The 17,789-nt window shown below is 55.6% G+C and overlaps 3 protein-coding genes across 4 annotated transcripts in view; all 3 read right to left on the bottom strand.

The window, feature by feature from the left end:
- Nucleotides 1–613, bottom strand: part of Dnah2 (dynein axonemal heavy chain 2) — a 128,432-nt gene extending 127,819 nt beyond the window's left edge. The window contains exon 1 of the mRNA XM_050162494.1: nt 519–613. The gene's annotated coding sequence lies outside the window, so the exon portion shown is untranslated. The remainder of the gene's footprint in view (nt 1–518) is intronic.
- Nucleotides 614–9,377: 8,764 nt separating this feature from the next.
- Nucleotides 9,378–13,798, bottom strand: Efnb3 (ephrin B3). The gene is made up of 5 exons (XM_050162537.1): nt 13,147–13,798; nt 10,793–11,085; nt 10,533–10,625; nt 10,341–10,445; nt 9,378–9,919 (listed from the first exon to the last, which is right to left on the bottom strand). The coding sequence occupies exons 1-5, from the start codon at nt 13,266–13,268 to the stop codon at nt 9,510–9,512; spliced, it is 1,023 nt and encodes a 340-aa protein (XP_050018494.1). The 5' UTR covers nt 13,269–13,798; the 3' UTR covers nt 9,378–9,509.
- Nucleotides 13,799–15,231: 1,433 nt separating this feature from the next.
- Wrap53 (WD repeat containing antisense to TP53) overlaps nt 15,232–17,789 on the bottom strand; it is a 16,686-nt gene continuing 14,128 nt past the window's right edge. The window contains exons 4-10 of one of the 2 annotated variants that reach the window (XM_050162527.1): nt 17,415–17,503; nt 17,134–17,224; nt 16,895–17,027; nt 16,109–16,317; nt 15,864–15,967; nt 15,604–15,733; nt 15,232–15,491 (exon numbers count right to left, since the gene is read on the bottom strand). In XM_050162527.1, coding sequence (XP_050018484.1) covers nt 15,423–15,491; nt 15,604–15,733; nt 15,864–15,967; nt 16,109–16,317; nt 16,895–17,027; nt 17,134–17,224; nt 17,415–17,503 — 825 coding nt within the window. In that variant the 3' untranslated portion in view covers nt 15,232–15,422. Of the gene's footprint in view, nt 15,492–15,598; nt 15,734–15,863; nt 15,968–16,108; nt 16,318–16,894; nt 17,028–17,133; nt 17,225–17,414; nt 17,504–17,789 lie in introns of both variants that reach the window. The other variant, XM_050162526.1, reaches the window with a different exon arrangement.

Here is a 17,789-nt window from a genome sequence, read left to right as displayed (position 1 = left end):
CTGTGGCTTCCCCTCCTCATCCCCACAGGCTGCCACAGGCATTGATCATGGGTTATGAATTTCAAACTTGAAGCATTTGTACTTTGCTCCAAGGAAAACCGTTCCGTTAGGCCAACAAATCAATAAAACCAACTACAAGAATGCGGCTTCCTTCATCAGCCTCAGGGGAAACGTCTAGCTCTGCAGAGCCTCAAACTGGAGCCTCGGGAGACATCATAGTGGGGCCCACACTACAGGCATGAGGAAGAACTGTCCCAGTCCGGGACTCCCTGGGGTTGCTAAAAAAATACTTCAGGGCCCGCCCGCTCCCCAAACTGGTCACCAGTTGGCAGTATCTCCCTCACACAACTGCCCCATCTTGATTTTTCCCCTAACTGCTCCTCTTCCTCTTGCCCCACCAGATGTCCCTTCCCATGCCCTCTCTGTCCCAGTTCCTGCTTCCTCCACAGCTGCTGCTCCTGCCCTACAGCTGCCCCTTCTCCCCAGCATTCTTTCCTTCCCTCTGCCCCGACACACACCTCACAACGCCGACCCTTTCCTCCCTAGACCGACGGTTGGGTGACACCAACCAAGAAGCTGCCCCGCGTGGCCCTCCCGAGCCCGCGCCTGCTTGCACGCGTCGCCATGGCAACCCGGGGCAGGGAGCGTAAGTGGTGGGTCTGCGGAACCTGCGGGCACTGCGCAGGCGCACTGCTCTGCGGCCCCACCCCACGAGAGTCTTTCCCGCGTGGACCTGAGACTATAGGGCAAGGGTGCCTAGGGGTTTCGACAGCTACTAAATCTGGGGGCCGAAGGTGCGGGGTACGGCTCCGGGCTGGATTTGAAGACTAAGCTGGAAGGGCTGGGACTGAAAACAATGTGGCACCGTCTCGCAGGACGTGGAAAAGACGGGGGACCCAAACGCCCGACCCTGGCCCCAGGTGTATGGGCTCCGGCCTGCACGGGTCCAGCAGGTGGCGCTCGGGGTCTCGCCTGTGAGGCTCGTTCGCCTTCTAGAAAGCTCTCCAGGATTTCCAGGCAGCCAGGGCTGCAGCTGGGTCCAGGGGAAAAACCGGGGCTGGAGCACCCCTGCCCTCCTGCTGCTCCCGCTTCTTAGCCCGGATTGGGGTCTAGGGTTGCTGGGAGGCACGGGGCGGGGGAAACGGGTGAAGGCTGGAACTGGAATTTTTTTGAATCTGAGGATTGGCTTTTAAAAGCGTGGCTGGTTTGGGGGGCGAACAAGAGGCGGGACTCCCCGGGGAAGGTGACCCTGCCGGGGAGGAGCTTTGCTCTCCATAGGAACAAAGGCTGCGTCCCAGCGCCGTCTGGAGAGCGCTGGAGGGGCAGACCTGAGCGGGTGCTAGGGGGCGCCATGCGTCCTGGTGGCTGGAAGGCGTAAAAAAACAGCTGTGGCCGGGGTCGCGAGACGCTTTAGGGAGACGTGGGAAATGCCGCGAGGAAGCAGAATCATGGGAATAGGGAGGCGCCCTCCCTGCTTCCATCAATAGTGCCTAATTAAGACAAAGCCAGCAGCGGGCCCACTGATTGCATTTCCATGAGGAGCTAAATTGATGACATTTTCTTTGCTGGATGGAAAGAGAAGCTGGCACCCCAGTTCCCCCCATTTTCACACCTGACAGGTCTCATTTTGCCAGTCTAGTCCTGCCGGAAGTGGCAGTCCCTCGTGCTCCTGAAGGCCAATGTATTTATCCACATCCTAACCCGACCCACCATCATTCCATAATTGACAATTCCTCCGTTACACACGCCACCGCCTTCGCCATTCGCTCAAGCTGGCCTCAAACTCCCAAACATTTAATCCTGCATCTGCCTTCTGGGTGCTAGAATTACAGGGGTGTGCCACCACATCTGGCTACCACAATTATCCTGAAGATGGGTTTCTGTCTGGGCTCTGATTCGTGTGGTCTTCCGGCCCAGCCCAGACTCCTGTTGCTGAAGTATGGGCTGAAGGAAAGAGGCCTTGCCACACCCTAAAACCAGCTGCGCCGAACACGGGGCTGAGCTAGAACACATAGGTAATCTTCCAACCAGATGGCAGAGAGAGGTGATGTGGCTGGCCAGAATCCCAAGGGAAAAGTCCCAAAGGACTGGGAATTTGTGGGGAGGCTTAGGGTGGGGAGCCTCAAGGGCAGGTTCACAAATCCCTCAGGGAAAGGAACTTTGCATAGACCCTTTTTCTCTTCTGACTCCCCTGCTACTGTGGCTGTGCCTAGGGATCCCAGCCCCCCACATTATGCTAAAGAGGTAATCAAACATCTTGCTTTGCTAATTACTGCTCAATCCGATTAAACGCTGCCGAAGCTCATCAACAGAGGTGGAGGTAGAGGGAAGGATGAAGGGGCAGCCACAGCTGTGATGGGGGACTTGTCCCTAGGGGCTCTGGGGGACAGCTGAGACAGAGTGGCAAGCCCAAGCACATCCAGGATAGGGACTGACCATTTGTACCTTAGAGTCCCTTATCCTGAGTGCATCCTTCCAACTATCGGTTTCTCTCCTCCCAGAACCTGCATCAACCCCGGAACCCAGGCATCCGGCCATTCCCACAGCTACCCCCACACACCCCTGCCCCAGATTTAATAAGGCCTGCTCTCTCACTGTCAATATTTGATTTCTCAGAGCCATCTCCACGGAGAAGAGGGGCCTCTTCCTGTCTTCCCCCCTACCTTGGTCCGTTTTGGCCCACTCCTTGTCCCTTTGTACTCCCAACCTTCCCTGAACTTACTGACTTAATGAAATGATATTAAAGTCTTAAGCAACTCCAAGAAGAATGGTTGCTATGGTGAAGGGAGTGGGCAGGACGCCTGGGTCCCTGAGGGGAGTAAGGGCTGAGGGGGAGAGGGAGCCAGAGGCTAAGATCTACAAGTCACAGTCCCCAGTGGGTAATAGCAAGTTTGGGGTGAAGTGGGGTGCTATACCTCTAGATCTTAGTAGGAAGCAGGGCATGAGGTTTGGGTGCTGAGAAGGTGGGAAGACAGATGTTCAGGGGGTCGGAGTCTCCACTGGATGACCAGAGCATCCATCAGGAAAGAGGCCAGTCTGGGAGACGGGGTCTCTGTGCCAGCAACCTCCCTGCTGACCATCCCTGGGCTAGTCCCGTGAGAACTAGAGCGGGTTCCTCTATAACCCCAGCTCATCCCTCTCCCCTTTTCTCCACCAGCAGCCCCCCACAGGTGATTTGTAGTTGATGCCCCCACAGTGGCAGGGGCCAGGCAAGAGTCTTTCCAAGACCTGAAGAATTGAGGGCTTCCAAAGAGAACACAGGCCAATGGGTGGAAACCCTAAGCCCCACCCCAGCTCCCCACACCCATCCCCTTCTCACTCCCCTGGGGACCCTGGCCCAGCCCCAGTCCCCTTGGGGTGGTGGGAATGCAGGGACATTTGGCCAAGGCTGATTGATGAGGGAGGAGGCAGCCCTTGGGCACTCAGGCTGCTGTTTGCTGAGCACACAGATTCCTCCCGGCTCACCAGCTGCTGCCCCCGAGGCTGCTCGTGGGGGCCCCCACCCCACCAGTCAGTGCCATTGGGGGATCTGAGTTCCTGACGGTGACAGGGAAGAGGGAGAACCAGAAAATGGACTGCTTCGGTTCCCTCATGAGAACCACAGGTACCTAAAACCTGGTGGCCTCGAACTCCCTCCACACCTCACCTGCCCTGCCATGCATGACCCTTGGCACCCACAGTGTCTTCTTGCTAGCCCCTAACCTACCCGCTCTAGACCCAGGCAAGCCAGCACCCTACCTCTAAACCACCCTGCAGCCCCTTTTCCAGCCTGCCCACTGACATTGAACCTCTCTCTGGGAAGGGGGAGCCCCATGTCTGTAAGTGCCCACTTTCCCTTTAGGAAATCCCCCCCTCCTTCTTCATTCTAACTTAAATCTCACTTGTAACATCAAACATTCTCCACCAGGTATTTGTATTGCAGACTGGTGAGCTGGCTCACCAGGGTAAAGGCACCTGCTGCAAAGCCTGGAGCCCCATTCTGGGGACCCACATGACAGGAGGAAAGAACCAGCTCCCGCAGCTTGGTCTCTGCCCTCCACACACACACCATCGTATGCATGCTCCCCACCACACACACACATCATGGCATGCGTGCTCCCCCCCACACACACACATTTTTAAAGAGAAATTTCTATTGCAACTCCTCACCCCATTTCTGTATTCTCCAAAACAAGCCATGCCCCAAATGGGTGAAAGTTGTATCCCTTAAGCTGCAAAGGATGGCAAAGCCTGTATCTTGGCAGCTCAGCCCCCAGGATGCCCTTGATCTTATGCTATTGGGAAAGGCAGCTTTAACATCGAGGTCCCTAGCCTACTTGCTTCTTTTAATTCTGTTCTGCATGCCCACTCTAGACATGACTTTTTTCATTTCGTTTTTATTTTGTCTTGTTTCTTATTTGAGATAGGGTTTCACTTCATAGGGCACACTGGCCTCCAGCTCACAAGCCTCCTCCACCTTCCAAGTGCTGGGATTATAAACTCTTGCCACCACACTCAGCTTCCTGCTCAGGATTTTGTGTCATGGGCTCCCAAAAACTCCAAGCATCACCCTGTCCTCCCAGGATTTGAACACACACAGGAAACAAAGGGGAGGAGACGGAGGAACAAGCTAGTCAGCGGCTCTGCTTTCCTTCCTGTTTGTTTGAGACAGGGTTTCTCTGTGTAGCCCTGGCTGTCCTAGACCTCACTCTGTAGACCAGGCTGGCCTCAAACTCAGAGATCCACCTGCCTCTGCCTCCTGAGTGCTCAGAGTAAAGGTGTGTGTGCCACCACTCATGACTAGACTAGCTTTTTGAAGTGACTTTCTGCCCCTTGGGCTGAGGCTAGGGAGAGACAGGAACTACCTGGAACAAAAATAAGGAAGATGTCCTTACTATTATCAAACACATCAAATTTTTCTCTTCCTTTGGGCCTGTTCTTCCCTCTGCCTGGTGGGCCTTTCCCATTGCAGTTCCTGGCTGTCTCACAGGGACCCTCCAAAACTGAAAGGTTTACCCTGTTACTCTGGGTTTTGATGGTTTGATCTTGTTTTGTTTGCCACTCTATAGCCACGCCCACCATGTAGTCTCACCCACCCTATAGCCTCGCCCACCCTGTAGTCCAGGCTGGCTTCTAACTCTTCCCATCTCAGACTCGACGTCTGTTTTCATGATAAAATTGCAATGTGCTGTTCCCCATCAAAATGTGGACTTCAGTCTGGGTGTGGTGGCACACGTCTTTAATCCCAGGCAGAGAAGCAGGTGGATCTCTGAGCTCGAGAGCAGTCTAGTTTACAAAGCGAGTTCCAGGACAGCCAGGGTTCTGTTACACAGAGAAACCCTGTTTACACAGAAAAAAAAAAGAAAATAAAAGAAAGAAAGAAAGAAAGAAAGAAAGAAAGAAAGAAGGAAGGAAAGAAAGGAAGAAAGAAAAGACTTCAAAAGCTAAACACAGGCCAGGCATGGAGCTGCACCCCTTTAATCCCGGCATTCAGAAAGCACAGGCAGGTGGACCTCTGAGTTCCAGGCCATCCTGGTTGATATATTAAAACTCTGCTGGTGTATATGTGTTGCGGGGTGGTGGTGGGGGGTGTTGTTTATTTTGAAGGTTTTTCAAGACAGGGTTTCTCTGTGTGGCCCTAGCTGTCCTGAAACTCACTCCACAGACCAGACTAGCCTTTAACTCAGAGACCCACCTGCCTCTCCCTCTCAAGTGCTGGGATTAGTGGTGTGCGCCACCATCACCTGGCTAAGACCCTGTCTGAAAATCAGACAACAGACAGCTCTAGGCAGCTTGGGCAGAGTGAAATGCTATCTCAAATAAAGGCGGAAGGGAGGCTAGAGAGATGTCTCAGTGGCTGAGAGCACTTACTGCTTTTGCAGAGGATCCAGGTTTGGTTCCCAGCATCCCCATGAGGCTCAACAACTGGCCGTGACTCCAGTTATAGGACATTAGATGCCCTCGTGACCTCCCCGGGCATGGGACACAGAGAGGATGCACATATACACATGCAGGCAAAAATGCTCTCAAAATTTTAAACAAAAAAGTCTTCAGGGCTGGGGGTGTGGCTCAGTGGTATAGTAATTGCCATGTATATCCAAGGCCCTAGGTTTGGCACTAGCACTATGTAGGGGGACATAAAAGCATTAAATGTGACTTCATGAAGCAGGGTCTCTGCCTTAGCACACGGCGCTGAAGTGGCACCTGGAACACAGTAGCCAGGATGTGGAGTGACTGAATGAACAAATGGACGAATGAGTATCTTCCTGCCCCTCTATTCTTGTCATGGTTGTTACCCTGGGAGTGTGTTTGTGGACTTGTATCCAGAAAGTCAACAGATGGCATGTGTGGTTCTATGTGGAAGTCACCAGCATTTTCAAATAGCTTAAAAAAACAACACGCAAGTCACTGCGCATGTGAGAGGCTGTAGGTGTTGTGAATGTCAGGTGGTTGGCAGGGGGTCTGTGGATGCCAGTGCTCAGAGGGGGTGTGTCCCAGGGCGCTGTGCAGTCTGTGCTGTTTCTCTCCCCAGCTGTGCATCTGTCCCCAGGTGTCTTCCTGTCTCTCAGCGTGTTATGATGTCTTGGCTGCTTTGGTGAGATGTTTGTCACAGAGACTATTTATCTCCACTTCTCTTCCCTCTTGTATCCACCTGCACCTCTGGATGTGTCAAGGGGACTCTCAGAACCCTTGTCCCCTCACACTCACAGCCCTGCCCCAGTCTTGGACCCCTCCCTTTCTCAGTGGGCCCTGTTGCTGGGCTCTGTGTTGCCATAGTGACGGTTGCCAAGTCCCTGAGGCTGATAGCCAGCGATGGGGCTGTCGGCTTCATCCACGCGGGAGGCTGAGGGGGGCTTCCCATTGTGTAGAGAAGGGGATGTTTCCAAGACAACCAACCCCCACTAAGGGCCAGGGACCAGCCCTTCCAAGCCCCTCGAGCCTCCCCACTTTGGGCAGGTTCAGTGTGGACTCAGAAGGCAAGAGGAAATTCCACCCAGCCCAGTACCTGGTATCCCAATTTTCAACTCCCCTCCCTTCGTACCTATACTTCAGAGGACCCAGGCATCTTGCTGAGATGGGTAGGGGTCTCTGTGAACAGAGGGGAAGGGGGACCCCTTGACCTCCAGGCAGATGGGAGACAGTGGGAGGGAACCTTAAGTCAGGGGAGGGCAGCCAGGGCAGAGGTTGTGACCCCCGCTGATTCGCCCCAGTGATGCTCCTGATGGCAGCTTTTGTGGTTGGAGAATGGGGTTGAGTCTAGGGGGATGGGCACCTGGGCTTTTCAGGGAGAAGAGCTTGGGGCTGGGTATATAAGCCCCCACAGTTGATGCCCGGGTCCCTGTGATCTTTCTACAATTTTCTTTTCAGCCCTATTCCTTCAGTCACACTAGTCCCCAACAGCAAAACTCCCAAGTCAGAAGTACCTTGGGGAGGGGAGGTAGGAAGCAGACCTTCACGAGACCATTTTTACCACAGTGATGCTAACGGTGACTTGTGTCCTCTCCCCAGGGCTTTGCTTTAGCTTGATAGCTTGGTGCCCACCCCCGACACAGTCCATGTGAACGGTGCTGGCACTTGCTATTATCTGAGTGTTCCAGCAGGCCCTCTCTACAGGTGGCTGCCTCCTTCGGCCTTCTCAGGCCACCATGATTCCCTCTCCATAACTTCCCACTTCACTCCAGCCAGTGTTTTCTTTCCCCAGGCCCCTTGGTTCCATGGGACCAACCCTCTGCTGACCCCAAGCATGGAAGCCACGCTGCCTTCCAGATTCCCAGATCCCCATCAGTCAATCTCCAGCCTTCTCAGCAACTTTTAAAGTTTTTTATTCTTTTTTTTTTTCTGTTTTCTGTTGTTCAAATTTCCCTTTTACAGTAAAACTATTGAGGTGACGGCCGTACCCCGCCACCTCCCCCATGGCAATATCAACTTCCTGTTCCCTGGAAGGAGCTAGGAACTACAGCACCGAGAGATGAAATGACCTCTGGTGGACAAAGCAACCTTTTCAGTTGGTGATTGAGGTGGCCAACTTGGTGCCTAAGGGCAGCTTTGATCTAATAAAATTGAGCTGGGAGGAAACTGAGGCAACAGCCCATTGTGCACTAAAGAGTAGGAAAAGGTATAGGCTTGTTACTATGGAAACAGCAACCAGTGCTAATAACTGCCATCAGCTAGACCAGTCACTAGACCACCTCTTGGTCACTAAGAAGGTGCTGTGTTGGGTTCGAAGGGAGAAAGGCATCAACAAGACAGCCATCTGGTCACTGGGGAGAACATGTGGGTTCTTGGGGGGGGTCCTGTTGACCAACAGAGATTATACTGGGGTACAGTCAGGGGAGAACAAGACAAACTGGGCCTGCCACAGCAGCTGGCAGTCATCTTAGCTGTCCTAAAAATCGCACAGAGCACAAGGGAAGGGAGATCCTGGGAAGTGCCACTGAGAACCTAGAAAATTCTCAGTCCACATTTGTCCTCTCACAGTGGTAAGTTCCAGCTTCCTCCTAAAACAGGAAGTCCCTCCTGCTCCTTCTCCACAGGGTAAGAACCAGCCACTCTCCATGCCCCACCCCCACCCCACCATCTCCCCAGACTAAGCCACTTGGAATTCCAGCCAGACCACTTCCTATTTCAGGAGGGCGACTTCCTGTCCTGGATGAAGGCACTTCCAGTTCCTGCTGTTACTCCTTCTGCCACCTCCCAGGCCATTTCTGTCCAGGCCTGGCCACTTCTCTTCTGGAGCGAGTCACTTCCCATCTGATCAGATCATCTGATCTGATCACTTCCCATCAGGCATCAGATCAAGGCCATAATGTCCCCACTGGACATAACAGGACACTTCTTCTCATGGTAGTAGTTGTGACCCAACCACCCCAAATGGCTGGAGTAAGGACACAGAAGGGCAGGGAAAGAGGCCCTGTACCCATGCCCGGAGTCACAATGTTCCCCCCAAAAGCCCCCACTTTGGGCGGACTGAGGGGAGCAGTTGATATGGAAAGTTGGGAAGGGCCGAGAGCCGAGGGGAGAGACGCTTTGAGGCCCCAACCCAGGACACGCGTGAGAGGCACGGGACAAGAAGCCAAGAGGGTGAAGGAGATGGGAGGAGGAGGGTGCTAGGGAAGAGGGGGAAAACAGACCTAGAGACAGGAGAGAGAATAAGAGATAGAGGAGAAACTGTGAGAGGCAGAAAGAGGTGCCAACCAAAAGACAGACTGCCCCACCCCTACTCCGGGTGGGCAAGGGAACAAGGACACCTGTGTCGTGATTAAAGGAGGCTGAGCCTGCACCCCCTTCCCCAAGAGGCAGAGACTAGAGGGTGCCCACAGCCAGAGAGGGTGGGGGAGGGCAGGAAGAGGTGTGGTCAAGTCTTAAGGGATCCTAAAATTGCTGAAGAGGGTGATAGCCAGGAGGAGCCGAGGAGCTGGTGGGGCAAAGGGGGGCCAAGGTTATGGCGCAGGTGTCCCTCATACCATGAATTAAACTGGAGGAGCACCCCGTGGAGGGCTGGATTGAGGAAAGCCAGGAGGGAGGAACCCTCATACCTTGTAGTAGATGTTTGGAGGGCTCTGGGGAGGGCCATCCTGCACAATGTATACAGGGTGCCCGTAGTCACCACTCACCTTCTCATAATGGGGGCAGAAGGGGGGATCTGCAGCCCCACCACCCCGCAGGGCTATCCCTAGCTCCCCAGGCTCAGCCTCCCGAGGTCCCATCCCCCCTCCACCACCCAGGCCCAGAGACCCTCCCCTCCCAAAGGAGCCAGGACCAGGGTGGCGACTCTCCGAAGGCTTGGCCCGCCGTCTCCGCCAACACATGGCACCCCCAGCCCCTGCCACGCCCAGCAAGAGCAGCGCCAGCCCCCCTGCTGCCCCAGCCACTGCGGGCATGCTGGGAGGGGGCAGGGGGCCTTCAGCACCCCGAGAGGTTGCATTGCTGTTGGGGTCACCTGGCAGGGAAGGGGTGAAGGAGGAAAGAGGGGTAGGGGCTGAAGGAACCATCTGGATATTTGGATACACCCAGCCCTGGGGGTCCCCATCATGGGCTTCCCCAGCAGTGCCCAGGCCCTTTAGGTACCCCACATTCCCTCCCCCCAGGCCCAGATCAAAATCCAGGTGTCCAGCCTACAGCTCCCTGCCATGTAGTCCCCCCACTTCTCTGACAGCACTGATTGAAGCACTGACTTGGCTAATTAGTTCTAATTGAGTCTTTTCCTCATTTGGCTTCCACTTCCCTCCCACCCTCCCATCCTCTCTCCTCTTTCCTGTATCGCCGCCCCCAAAACAGGAGAGGGAGGGCGGAAGGGGGGGACAGCAGGGCAGCTGGGGGTCTGTGAGCAGAGGAGGCAGTGACTGGCTCCTGGTTCCTACCTGGTAGGCTGTCCTTCCCGGGCTCCAGGCTGTGAGCCGCCCCTCGGTCTCTCTCCATGGGCATCTCAGACACAGGTTTTCGGGGTAGAGCTCCTCCTCGGGGACCTGAAGACAGGGAAGACACAAAGAAGGGGGCTGACTTACAGGGACTCCCTAAATCTCCTTCAGCTCCTAGCGGGTGTCCCCACTCACTTTGTCCCACACGCAGAAGCACCTTCATGCCTCGGGTGAGGCACACACCTCCCTGCAAGCTCTCCAGGCCTTCCCGGGTCCCATCTGACGTGGCTGAGAACAAGAGCAGGCAAAGAAGTCAGCACTCCAGGTCTAGCCGGGTCTCTTCCCATGCCCTGGAGGGACACTACTAGATGCACAGGGGTGGATTCCAGTGGTCCTCCCTTCCTCGCCCTCCATCCCGGGACTCTCTATTGGCCCTGCCCTCTGCCCGGCAGTACCAATTATGTAGTAATCGTGGTGAGATCGGAACTCGTGGCCCCAGAGGTTAGGGCTGTATTCCTGGAACTTGATGGTGAAGCGGAGGTCCAGGTCTGGCCGGTCACATGTGAGAAGAAGGTTTGGGGCAGGGGGTGCCTCACAGCGCCGACCCTGGGCACCCCCTACCAGGTACAGCTTGTAGAACTCATAACTGGGAGAGGAGTGAGGCCCAGGAGGCCGGGCCCGGGGACAAAGTAGATCTAGCCGGTCCCCAATCTGAGGGTACAGCACATAACCACCCTCTGCCTGGAACCTATAGGGAAGACAAGGCAGACAAGGAAGCAATGTCAGGGGTGTGGTACCCAAAGCTTTCCCTCACTCCCTCCCAACCCTCCAGGACAACAATTCTTAGCTCCCACCCATCGCCTTTGTTTGAGTCCTGTGTTTAGTAGGCGCAGGCACCAAGGGCCCTGCTAGCTCACATCAGAAGCAGCAGGAGGCCAGGCTCAGAGGTCTCCTGCCCCTTGGTGTGCCCAAATGCACTCTTCAGCCCGCCCTCACCACATGCACACTGCCATCTCCCGCTCCATCGCCGGTGTCGTTGCCATGGCAACGGGATGCCAGTTACCAAGGAGCTGGCCTCTCTGGAACCACACAGCCCACCCCTCCCAGGTGATTTCACTATTCCATGGCAGTCAACCATGGGGGTAGAACCTCCCTCTCCTCCAGGCCACCACTGAATTTCAGGGCAAAAGGGGCAAGATAAAGGTTGAGGGGGGCGTGGGGGCATCCAGACCAGTTTCCCAAGTTAGCCAGTTAATGAGACACGAAGCAAATGCCAGTTTGGCATTGATCAAAATGGGGCTGATGAGAACCAATGTACAGGGGCCGACCACCCAGATCAGCCTCCTTCCTGATCCCACCTTGGGGCTTAAACTTTCTGAGGAAAGTGCTCTCTTGCTTTGGAGTTGAAGTAGTTGACTTCTGTGACCATGGCTGACACAACCCAGCACAGATCCTTGGCCAATAAGCTAGGGAACCCATGGGCCCAGCACAGCCTCGAGTTGCCCGCCACTGCAAGCCCTGCCCTACATCCACAGTAGAAACTGAGTCCCAGGAGACTGTTGTCCAGCAGCTGTCCAGACCCCAAATGACCAGGCTCCCACCCACCACCCAAAAGAGTCTCAGACGCCCTAATGCCTTTTCTCAACCCTCTCAGGATACCCCAATTTATACCCTCGAGCTACACCTGCTACTCAAAGCTGCAGCTAGGAGTTGCTGACAGGTGGGAGAGCCTGAGATTACCCCTACCAAGATATTGGAGGAAGAGGGTATACCAGGATTAGGACAGGGCAGGGAGGCCAGAAAGCAAAACACGGAGACAAACAAAACTGCTCCTACCTCTCCTTTCATGAGCACATAATACGTCCAAATACCTCGTCTCCAATCCTAACAGCTGCGAGGACTGAAGACACAAACTCAGAAAGGTTAAGTCATGTGCCTAACGCTGCACAGCGGCAAGCCGCAGAGCTAGGATTAGACCAAGTACCTGGTGAACTCCGAAGCCCACTCCCTGCCAAGACCTCTCGCGGCCTCCCCAGGGAAGTGGAAAGTTTCAGAAACAGAACTCTCTCATGCTGATGGTCATGAAAAACACCACAGAGGCAAATCACTTAGATGACCTCCCACAGGTCCTGTCTGCCCTGTGTGACTGACCCTTGGCCTCTTTTCAACCCAAAGCAAGCATGCCAGGGAAGAGTCCCTGATGGGAGGTTTGCAGCCAGGAGAACAGGAGAGGGCAATGGTATCCTCGGGACTCCAGCAGCAAGAGGGAAAAGAGAGGGGCTTGAGGAAGCTCAAGGCTCACCCTAGAAAGAGTCCTCCAAACCAGGGAGACAGGAATATACTCTAACTGACAAATCCTTCACTACTCCTCTGGCTGGGAAGGCGAGTTGGGATGGTGAGCTCCAACACCGAGTGCTCCTGGGAGCTGGGCATCCCTGCCCTTTCCCTCGGTGCTTCAGCAGCACCTAGTCAGCACCTCTCTCCTGAGAGCTGACATTAACCAGGCTCCCTTCAACCCAGATGACACAGGTCTCCTACTCTGCCCTCTTGCTGCCCGTGAACTTTTTCTCTCTGCCCCTGTGAGGTCTCCAAACTCCTGACACACGGTATCACCGCCCACATCCAGCTCTGTGCGACGCAGAGTCTGGCTCCTAAGATCATTGCTGTCTTGTAACCTGTCACCTCACCTCAGTGCTACAGCACCCTTTTGCCAGCCTCCTCCCAGCTCAGAATCCAAACCCTTTAGTCTCAAGGCTTCCACATTCTTTACCCACGGGAGCTGAAGTCTCCCCAGTCCCAGGCCACTCACCTCTTATTTGCCGAGTTCCAGTAGACAGGCTCCAGGCTGAGTCCAGACACCAGCCCCGCAAAACCTAGCAGCAGTATGGCCCCGACTTGCACACCCCCTGGCCCAAAATGGGGGGTCCCCATGACCCTACCAAGGCCTGGGGGCGGGGCACCAACTCCCCCAAAGTCTCTCACCCCCCAGGGGTGGCTACCACGCTGTGGAGCCCCAGTCACCCTGGTGGGTAGCTAATCACCCCCAGCTCCCACAAGGACCCTTTTTTCTGCTGTGCCTGCGCCCGAGCTCCAGAGCGCTCAGCTCCACAAGAACCCTTGCAGGGGCCGTCTGCAGGCGCCCTAAGCGCCCCCGGCCCACGCGCCAGCACCTCGGGATTTGTGCGCCGGGCTACGTGGGGGACATGGGGAGCCGAGGACCGGGCGGGGGCGGCATGGGGTGCCGGGCAAGGCAGCGAGGAAAGGGACACCGAGCCGGAGCCCCAGCCTCGCCGGGATTGAGGGCAGCAGGCTAAGGGAGGAAACCAGTCCCGAGCCCAGGAGGGGGGAGTTAAAGGAGAGGCGGGGAGGGGGAGAGCATGGTGGAGGGAAAAACCGGAGCTGGAGCTCAGTCGGAGCGGGCGTCGCATCCCGCGGCCCACGCCCCCCACACCTCCCTCACCTCGCGCACCTCCCGTCCGCCACCCCGCCTCGCTGCCCCGCGCGGGCTCTCACGCCCCCTTTGTCTCTCACAGTGTCCGTCTCTAGATGAGTTTCTGCTTGCCTTCCTGCCCTCCGATTGCCCGAGCGGGTGGAATCTTCCTCGCTACCATCTAGAAAGCTTCTTGCCCTATCCGCCCCGAAAAACCTTCCCCCTTTGCTCCCGCAGCCTGCTCCTCTTCCATCCCAAAACACCGCTGCTTCCGTGCGGCCTGGAGAGGGTAATGATAACCTTGAAGGCCAAGCACTTCATAGAGCATATAGCTAAGTTGGTGGTCTACCTGTGCGAAGTGGGAGGGGGCAGAGCTACCCGGGCTCAGAGAGTACCCCGTGACTTGCCCAAGGTCACACGGGGAGTTTAGGAAAAACCAAAAATACAACCTAGGCTTCTGAACCCCTTTCTTAGGGTCCCTTCTGTCACAGCTTCTCTGACCCTTGGCTGTTTTCTGTGGATCAGGTGGAAGACGGAGTAAATTTTGACCCTTCTTAGGTGATCATGGGGAGAAGTGGGACTGGGAGAGGAAAAGGGGTACCTATAACCCCCAAAGCTGTACTCCACAGGAAGGGCTGTTTCCAATTATCCTGGGGGAAGGGAGGAGCTGCCTTCTTGGGTGTAAGAAGCAAGGCTTTCAGCACCTCCCGGCAGGGGCGGCATTCCTCTCCTTCCTGCCCAATCCTCCACAGGCAGCCCCTTTCCCTTTGACTGAAGTCCCCACCACGGCCCCCGTTGACAGCATCTCTTCAAAGACTCCCATTCTGGGTGTTTGACAAGGTGTGTGAGGAGGGGGGTGGGAGGATGGAGAGGCACGCCGAGTGCCGCTGCTGAAGGAGCAAGCCCATTGCCCCAGCGCTGCATTCTAGAGACCAACAGGAAGCCACCGCGTTTCTCCATTCACTCCTTTACGGGTGTCCTTGACTCTGCCTAGAGGGTGCAGTGGGGCAGCGTTCTTGCTTGCACCCTTGCCCTCTGCAGCTGGAGGACGGTAAACAGTGCGGTGTGCAGCCATCAGCGCTGACTTGGCTGTCACTGTCTGCTTAGTCTCTCACAGTCACACGCAACTGTCTGCCACCGAGCTCCCGCCGCCCCTGCTCAGGCCAGCTCACCCTGACCCCCGGTGCAGCCACCTCAGGAGTGAGATTTCAAACAGGTTTGCTCCTCAGTTTACCAAGTTGCCTAGCAACCATCTAGTCAATGGTATGAGGCCCCACCCCCACCTGCTTGACTTCACACCATGCTCAGCACCTCATTGGCTCCTGCTTGGTCCCACCTCTCAACCCCTGGTTTTGGGAACAATATGCCAGACCCCACAGATGCTGGACAAAGGAACCTACTGACGCTCCCTCCAAACTCCCGCCAGTCACGTGCCACCCAAACAGACACACAATGACTCCATCATCATACAAAATCTTTATATTAACTCATCCCCACAGCCCTCTGTCCTTCCTTGTCCCTTCTCATCTTGGTGGTCATCAGGGCTACTGGGGTCTGGTCCCCCTCCACACCACCAGAGCTGAAGCCGCCATTCAGGATGGGCGTGGCATAGAGACAGCAGGGGAAGATCCAGCTCTGGCTCGCCTTCATCCCCACTACTGGTGGGCTCCGGAAACATGCGCTGGCCAGAAGCAGTAGCCAGCAGAGGCAAGCTGGGGTGAAGGCTAGAGGAGAGAGAACAATCTGTCAGCACCGAGGTCAGGGTAATACTACATGGAGTGGGGGAATCCACCTTCCTCCCCAACCCCAGCTCCTCCAGTAAACTGAGGACCTCACTCCATTGGTGCAGTCCTTCTGGGGCTGAAAAGTCATCACAGATTCCAGCTTGCAGTCACTGAGAGCTCCCCGGATGTCCCACACAGAGACATCTCCATTGGTGTTGCCACTCACTAGAAACTGCCCACTCCTGGGAAGGAAGGGAAGCTTGTGGGTAGACGCATCCCTCTGGGGGTAGAAGCCATTCCTACCCGGGGGCCTAGGATGCAGCCAGACTCTGTCAGATATCCTTGAACCTGGAAGGAGCCACAGCCACTTACGGGTCCACATCAAAGTAGATGCGCTGATTGGTGCTCACTTCCCGACTCAAAGACCACAGGACATAGCCAGGCTGCCTCAGATCCCAGCACAGAAGTTCAGCATCCTGAGGACAACAGGGATCAAAAGTGTGCCCCTCTCCTCCCCCACCGATTCTCTCATTCTCTCTCCCCTGCCTCCAACTCAGCCTCCCTGAGTCCCTAAATTGGTTCCTGCCAAGCCATAGGCTTTGGGCTCTGACCAATACCTTTCGGGCTCCCGAGAAGAAGAGGTTGCCATCGGGGTGAAAGCAAAGGTGGGTGACACCCGCTTGGTGGCCTCTCAGCAAGGCGAGAGGAGAACCATCATCACAGGCATACAGGCCTATGGTCCGGCCATAGGAGCCGCAGGCATAAAGGGACTGGGAGGGGCTGAAGGCTAGACAGGAGATGATGCCACTCTGGCCTTGCTTTTTGGCTGGAGAAGAAACAAGAGAGCAGTTAGCACAGGGCAGTTTGCAGTACCTCTGTACCCACAATGCTGACATGCAGGAGGGACTCATCCCCCCACCCTGTCTGTCACATCTGAAGTTCTCTGACGCTTCCCAGATCACTCAGGCCCCCTCTCCCGGCTTCTCTCCCACTTTCTCCTGGAAGGCCTGGAGAGCTATGGGTCTACAGGAAATGGACTCCCTCCTCCTTCGGTTCCATAAAGTTTAGTGGCACAACGCTTGCCTAACACAAGACCCTGGGTTCAATCCCAGGCACTGAAAAAAAAGAATAAAATAAAAATAATTTCTAGCTATTAGCAAGGTTTTGAGAGCACCAAGTACGCATTTGACAGGCAGGGATGGGTTAGGAGTTAAGCCAGCTTTCTAGCCAACTGGTTGACTGTGGGAGAACTTCCTCCATGCCCAGAGTGGGTGTCTCCTCTGCAGCTGGCAAGTGCCTCCCCGGCTTGGACGGAGGATAAGAATCCCACAGGTGGCCCCAGCTCCTTCACAAAGCCCCCTCGCAGGTGCCACTCTTCCATCTCCTCCCCCTCCGAGGCTTACCAAACGTGGCTCGCACCTCGCAGTCTCTACCAGGCCTGGACGTGGAGAAGACTCGCACGGTCCGGTTGAAGCCACAGAAGAGTTGGGAACCATCCGGCGAGAAGCAGAGTGAGTGGGCGGCTGTCAGCTCATCCTAGGGGCAGGAGAGGGCTGCAAACAGGCCTGCGGAGCTTCAGCTGCCTTCCGAAAAGGAAGGCGGGGTTACAGTGAGCACAGGGGCTGGGCAGGGAAGTTGGTACCAGGTGGTTGTAGGCGCGGAAGGAAGCCCGGAGTTCTCCAGTGAATGCTTCCCAGATGTGAATCGGGTTCTCCCGACTGCTGCTGGCCACACTGAGAGAAACACGGACACTGAGGCCTGGCACCCAGCCCTCTTGGCTTCCATCGGGAGGGCACACTGAGCACCTTCCCGCGCCCTCCCAGTAGCCCTGGCAGCCTAAGGACCTGGGTGTGTGGGCTGGGTAAGGAGATGATGGGAACGCATGATGAGGGGCCCATGCTGGACATCACGTGCATCACTTACTAGGAGGTGTCTGGCTGGGCGGAGGACATCTGAGAATACCAGCAGTAATCATAGATGGTGTCACCCTCCGCCATTCGAAGGACAGGAACCTGGACAGAGGTGTGGGAATGCTGCGGTCACTGGCAGGGGAAAACAGGTGAAAGCTTGGGCCCCTCCCCCAGGGGGTGTTGTGACTCAGTGGAGTACTCCCGAGGGAGAAGGAAGCAGATGGCAGAAAGAGCAGTCTTTACTGTCCAAGCTTGTAACGCAGCAGGCTCTGATGTCAGGCTAGGGCCACCAAACGCAGTCAATCTCAATCGCAGTAGAGAGTCATAGTCGTTTGCTTTTTTTTTTTTTTTTTTTTTTTTTTTTTTTTTTTTTTTTTTTTTTTTTTTT

The sequence above is a fragment of the Alexandromys fortis genome, unplaced genomic scaffold, assembly GCF_014885135.2.
Source record: "Alexandromys fortis isolate MF-2015 unplaced genomic scaffold, M_Fortis_MF-2015_v1.1 scaffold_84, whole genome shotgun sequence".
NCBI classification, from domain to species: domain Eukaryota; kingdom Metazoa; phylum Chordata; class Mammalia; order Rodentia; family Cricetidae; genus Alexandromys; species Alexandromys fortis.
This window is presented reverse-complemented; position numbering and strand designations above follow the sequence as displayed.

What these genes read in the sequence shown, in the direction of transcription:
- Efnb3 (XM_050162537.1), bottom strand. Translation starts at nt 13,268, where the DNA reads ATGGGGACCCCCCATTTTGGGCCAGGGGGTGTGCAAGTCGGGGCCATA. An exon ending in TGGAACTCGGCAAATAAGAG is followed by an intron (nt 11,086 to 13,146) that starts GTGAGTGGCCTG and finishes TCTTCCCTATAG; the next exon opens with GTTCCAGGCAGAGGGTGGTT. An exon ending in CGGGAAGGACAGCCTACCAG is followed by an intron (nt 9,920 to 10,340) that starts GTAGGAACCAGG and finishes CTTCCCTGCCAG; the next exon opens with GTGACCCCAACAGCAATGCA.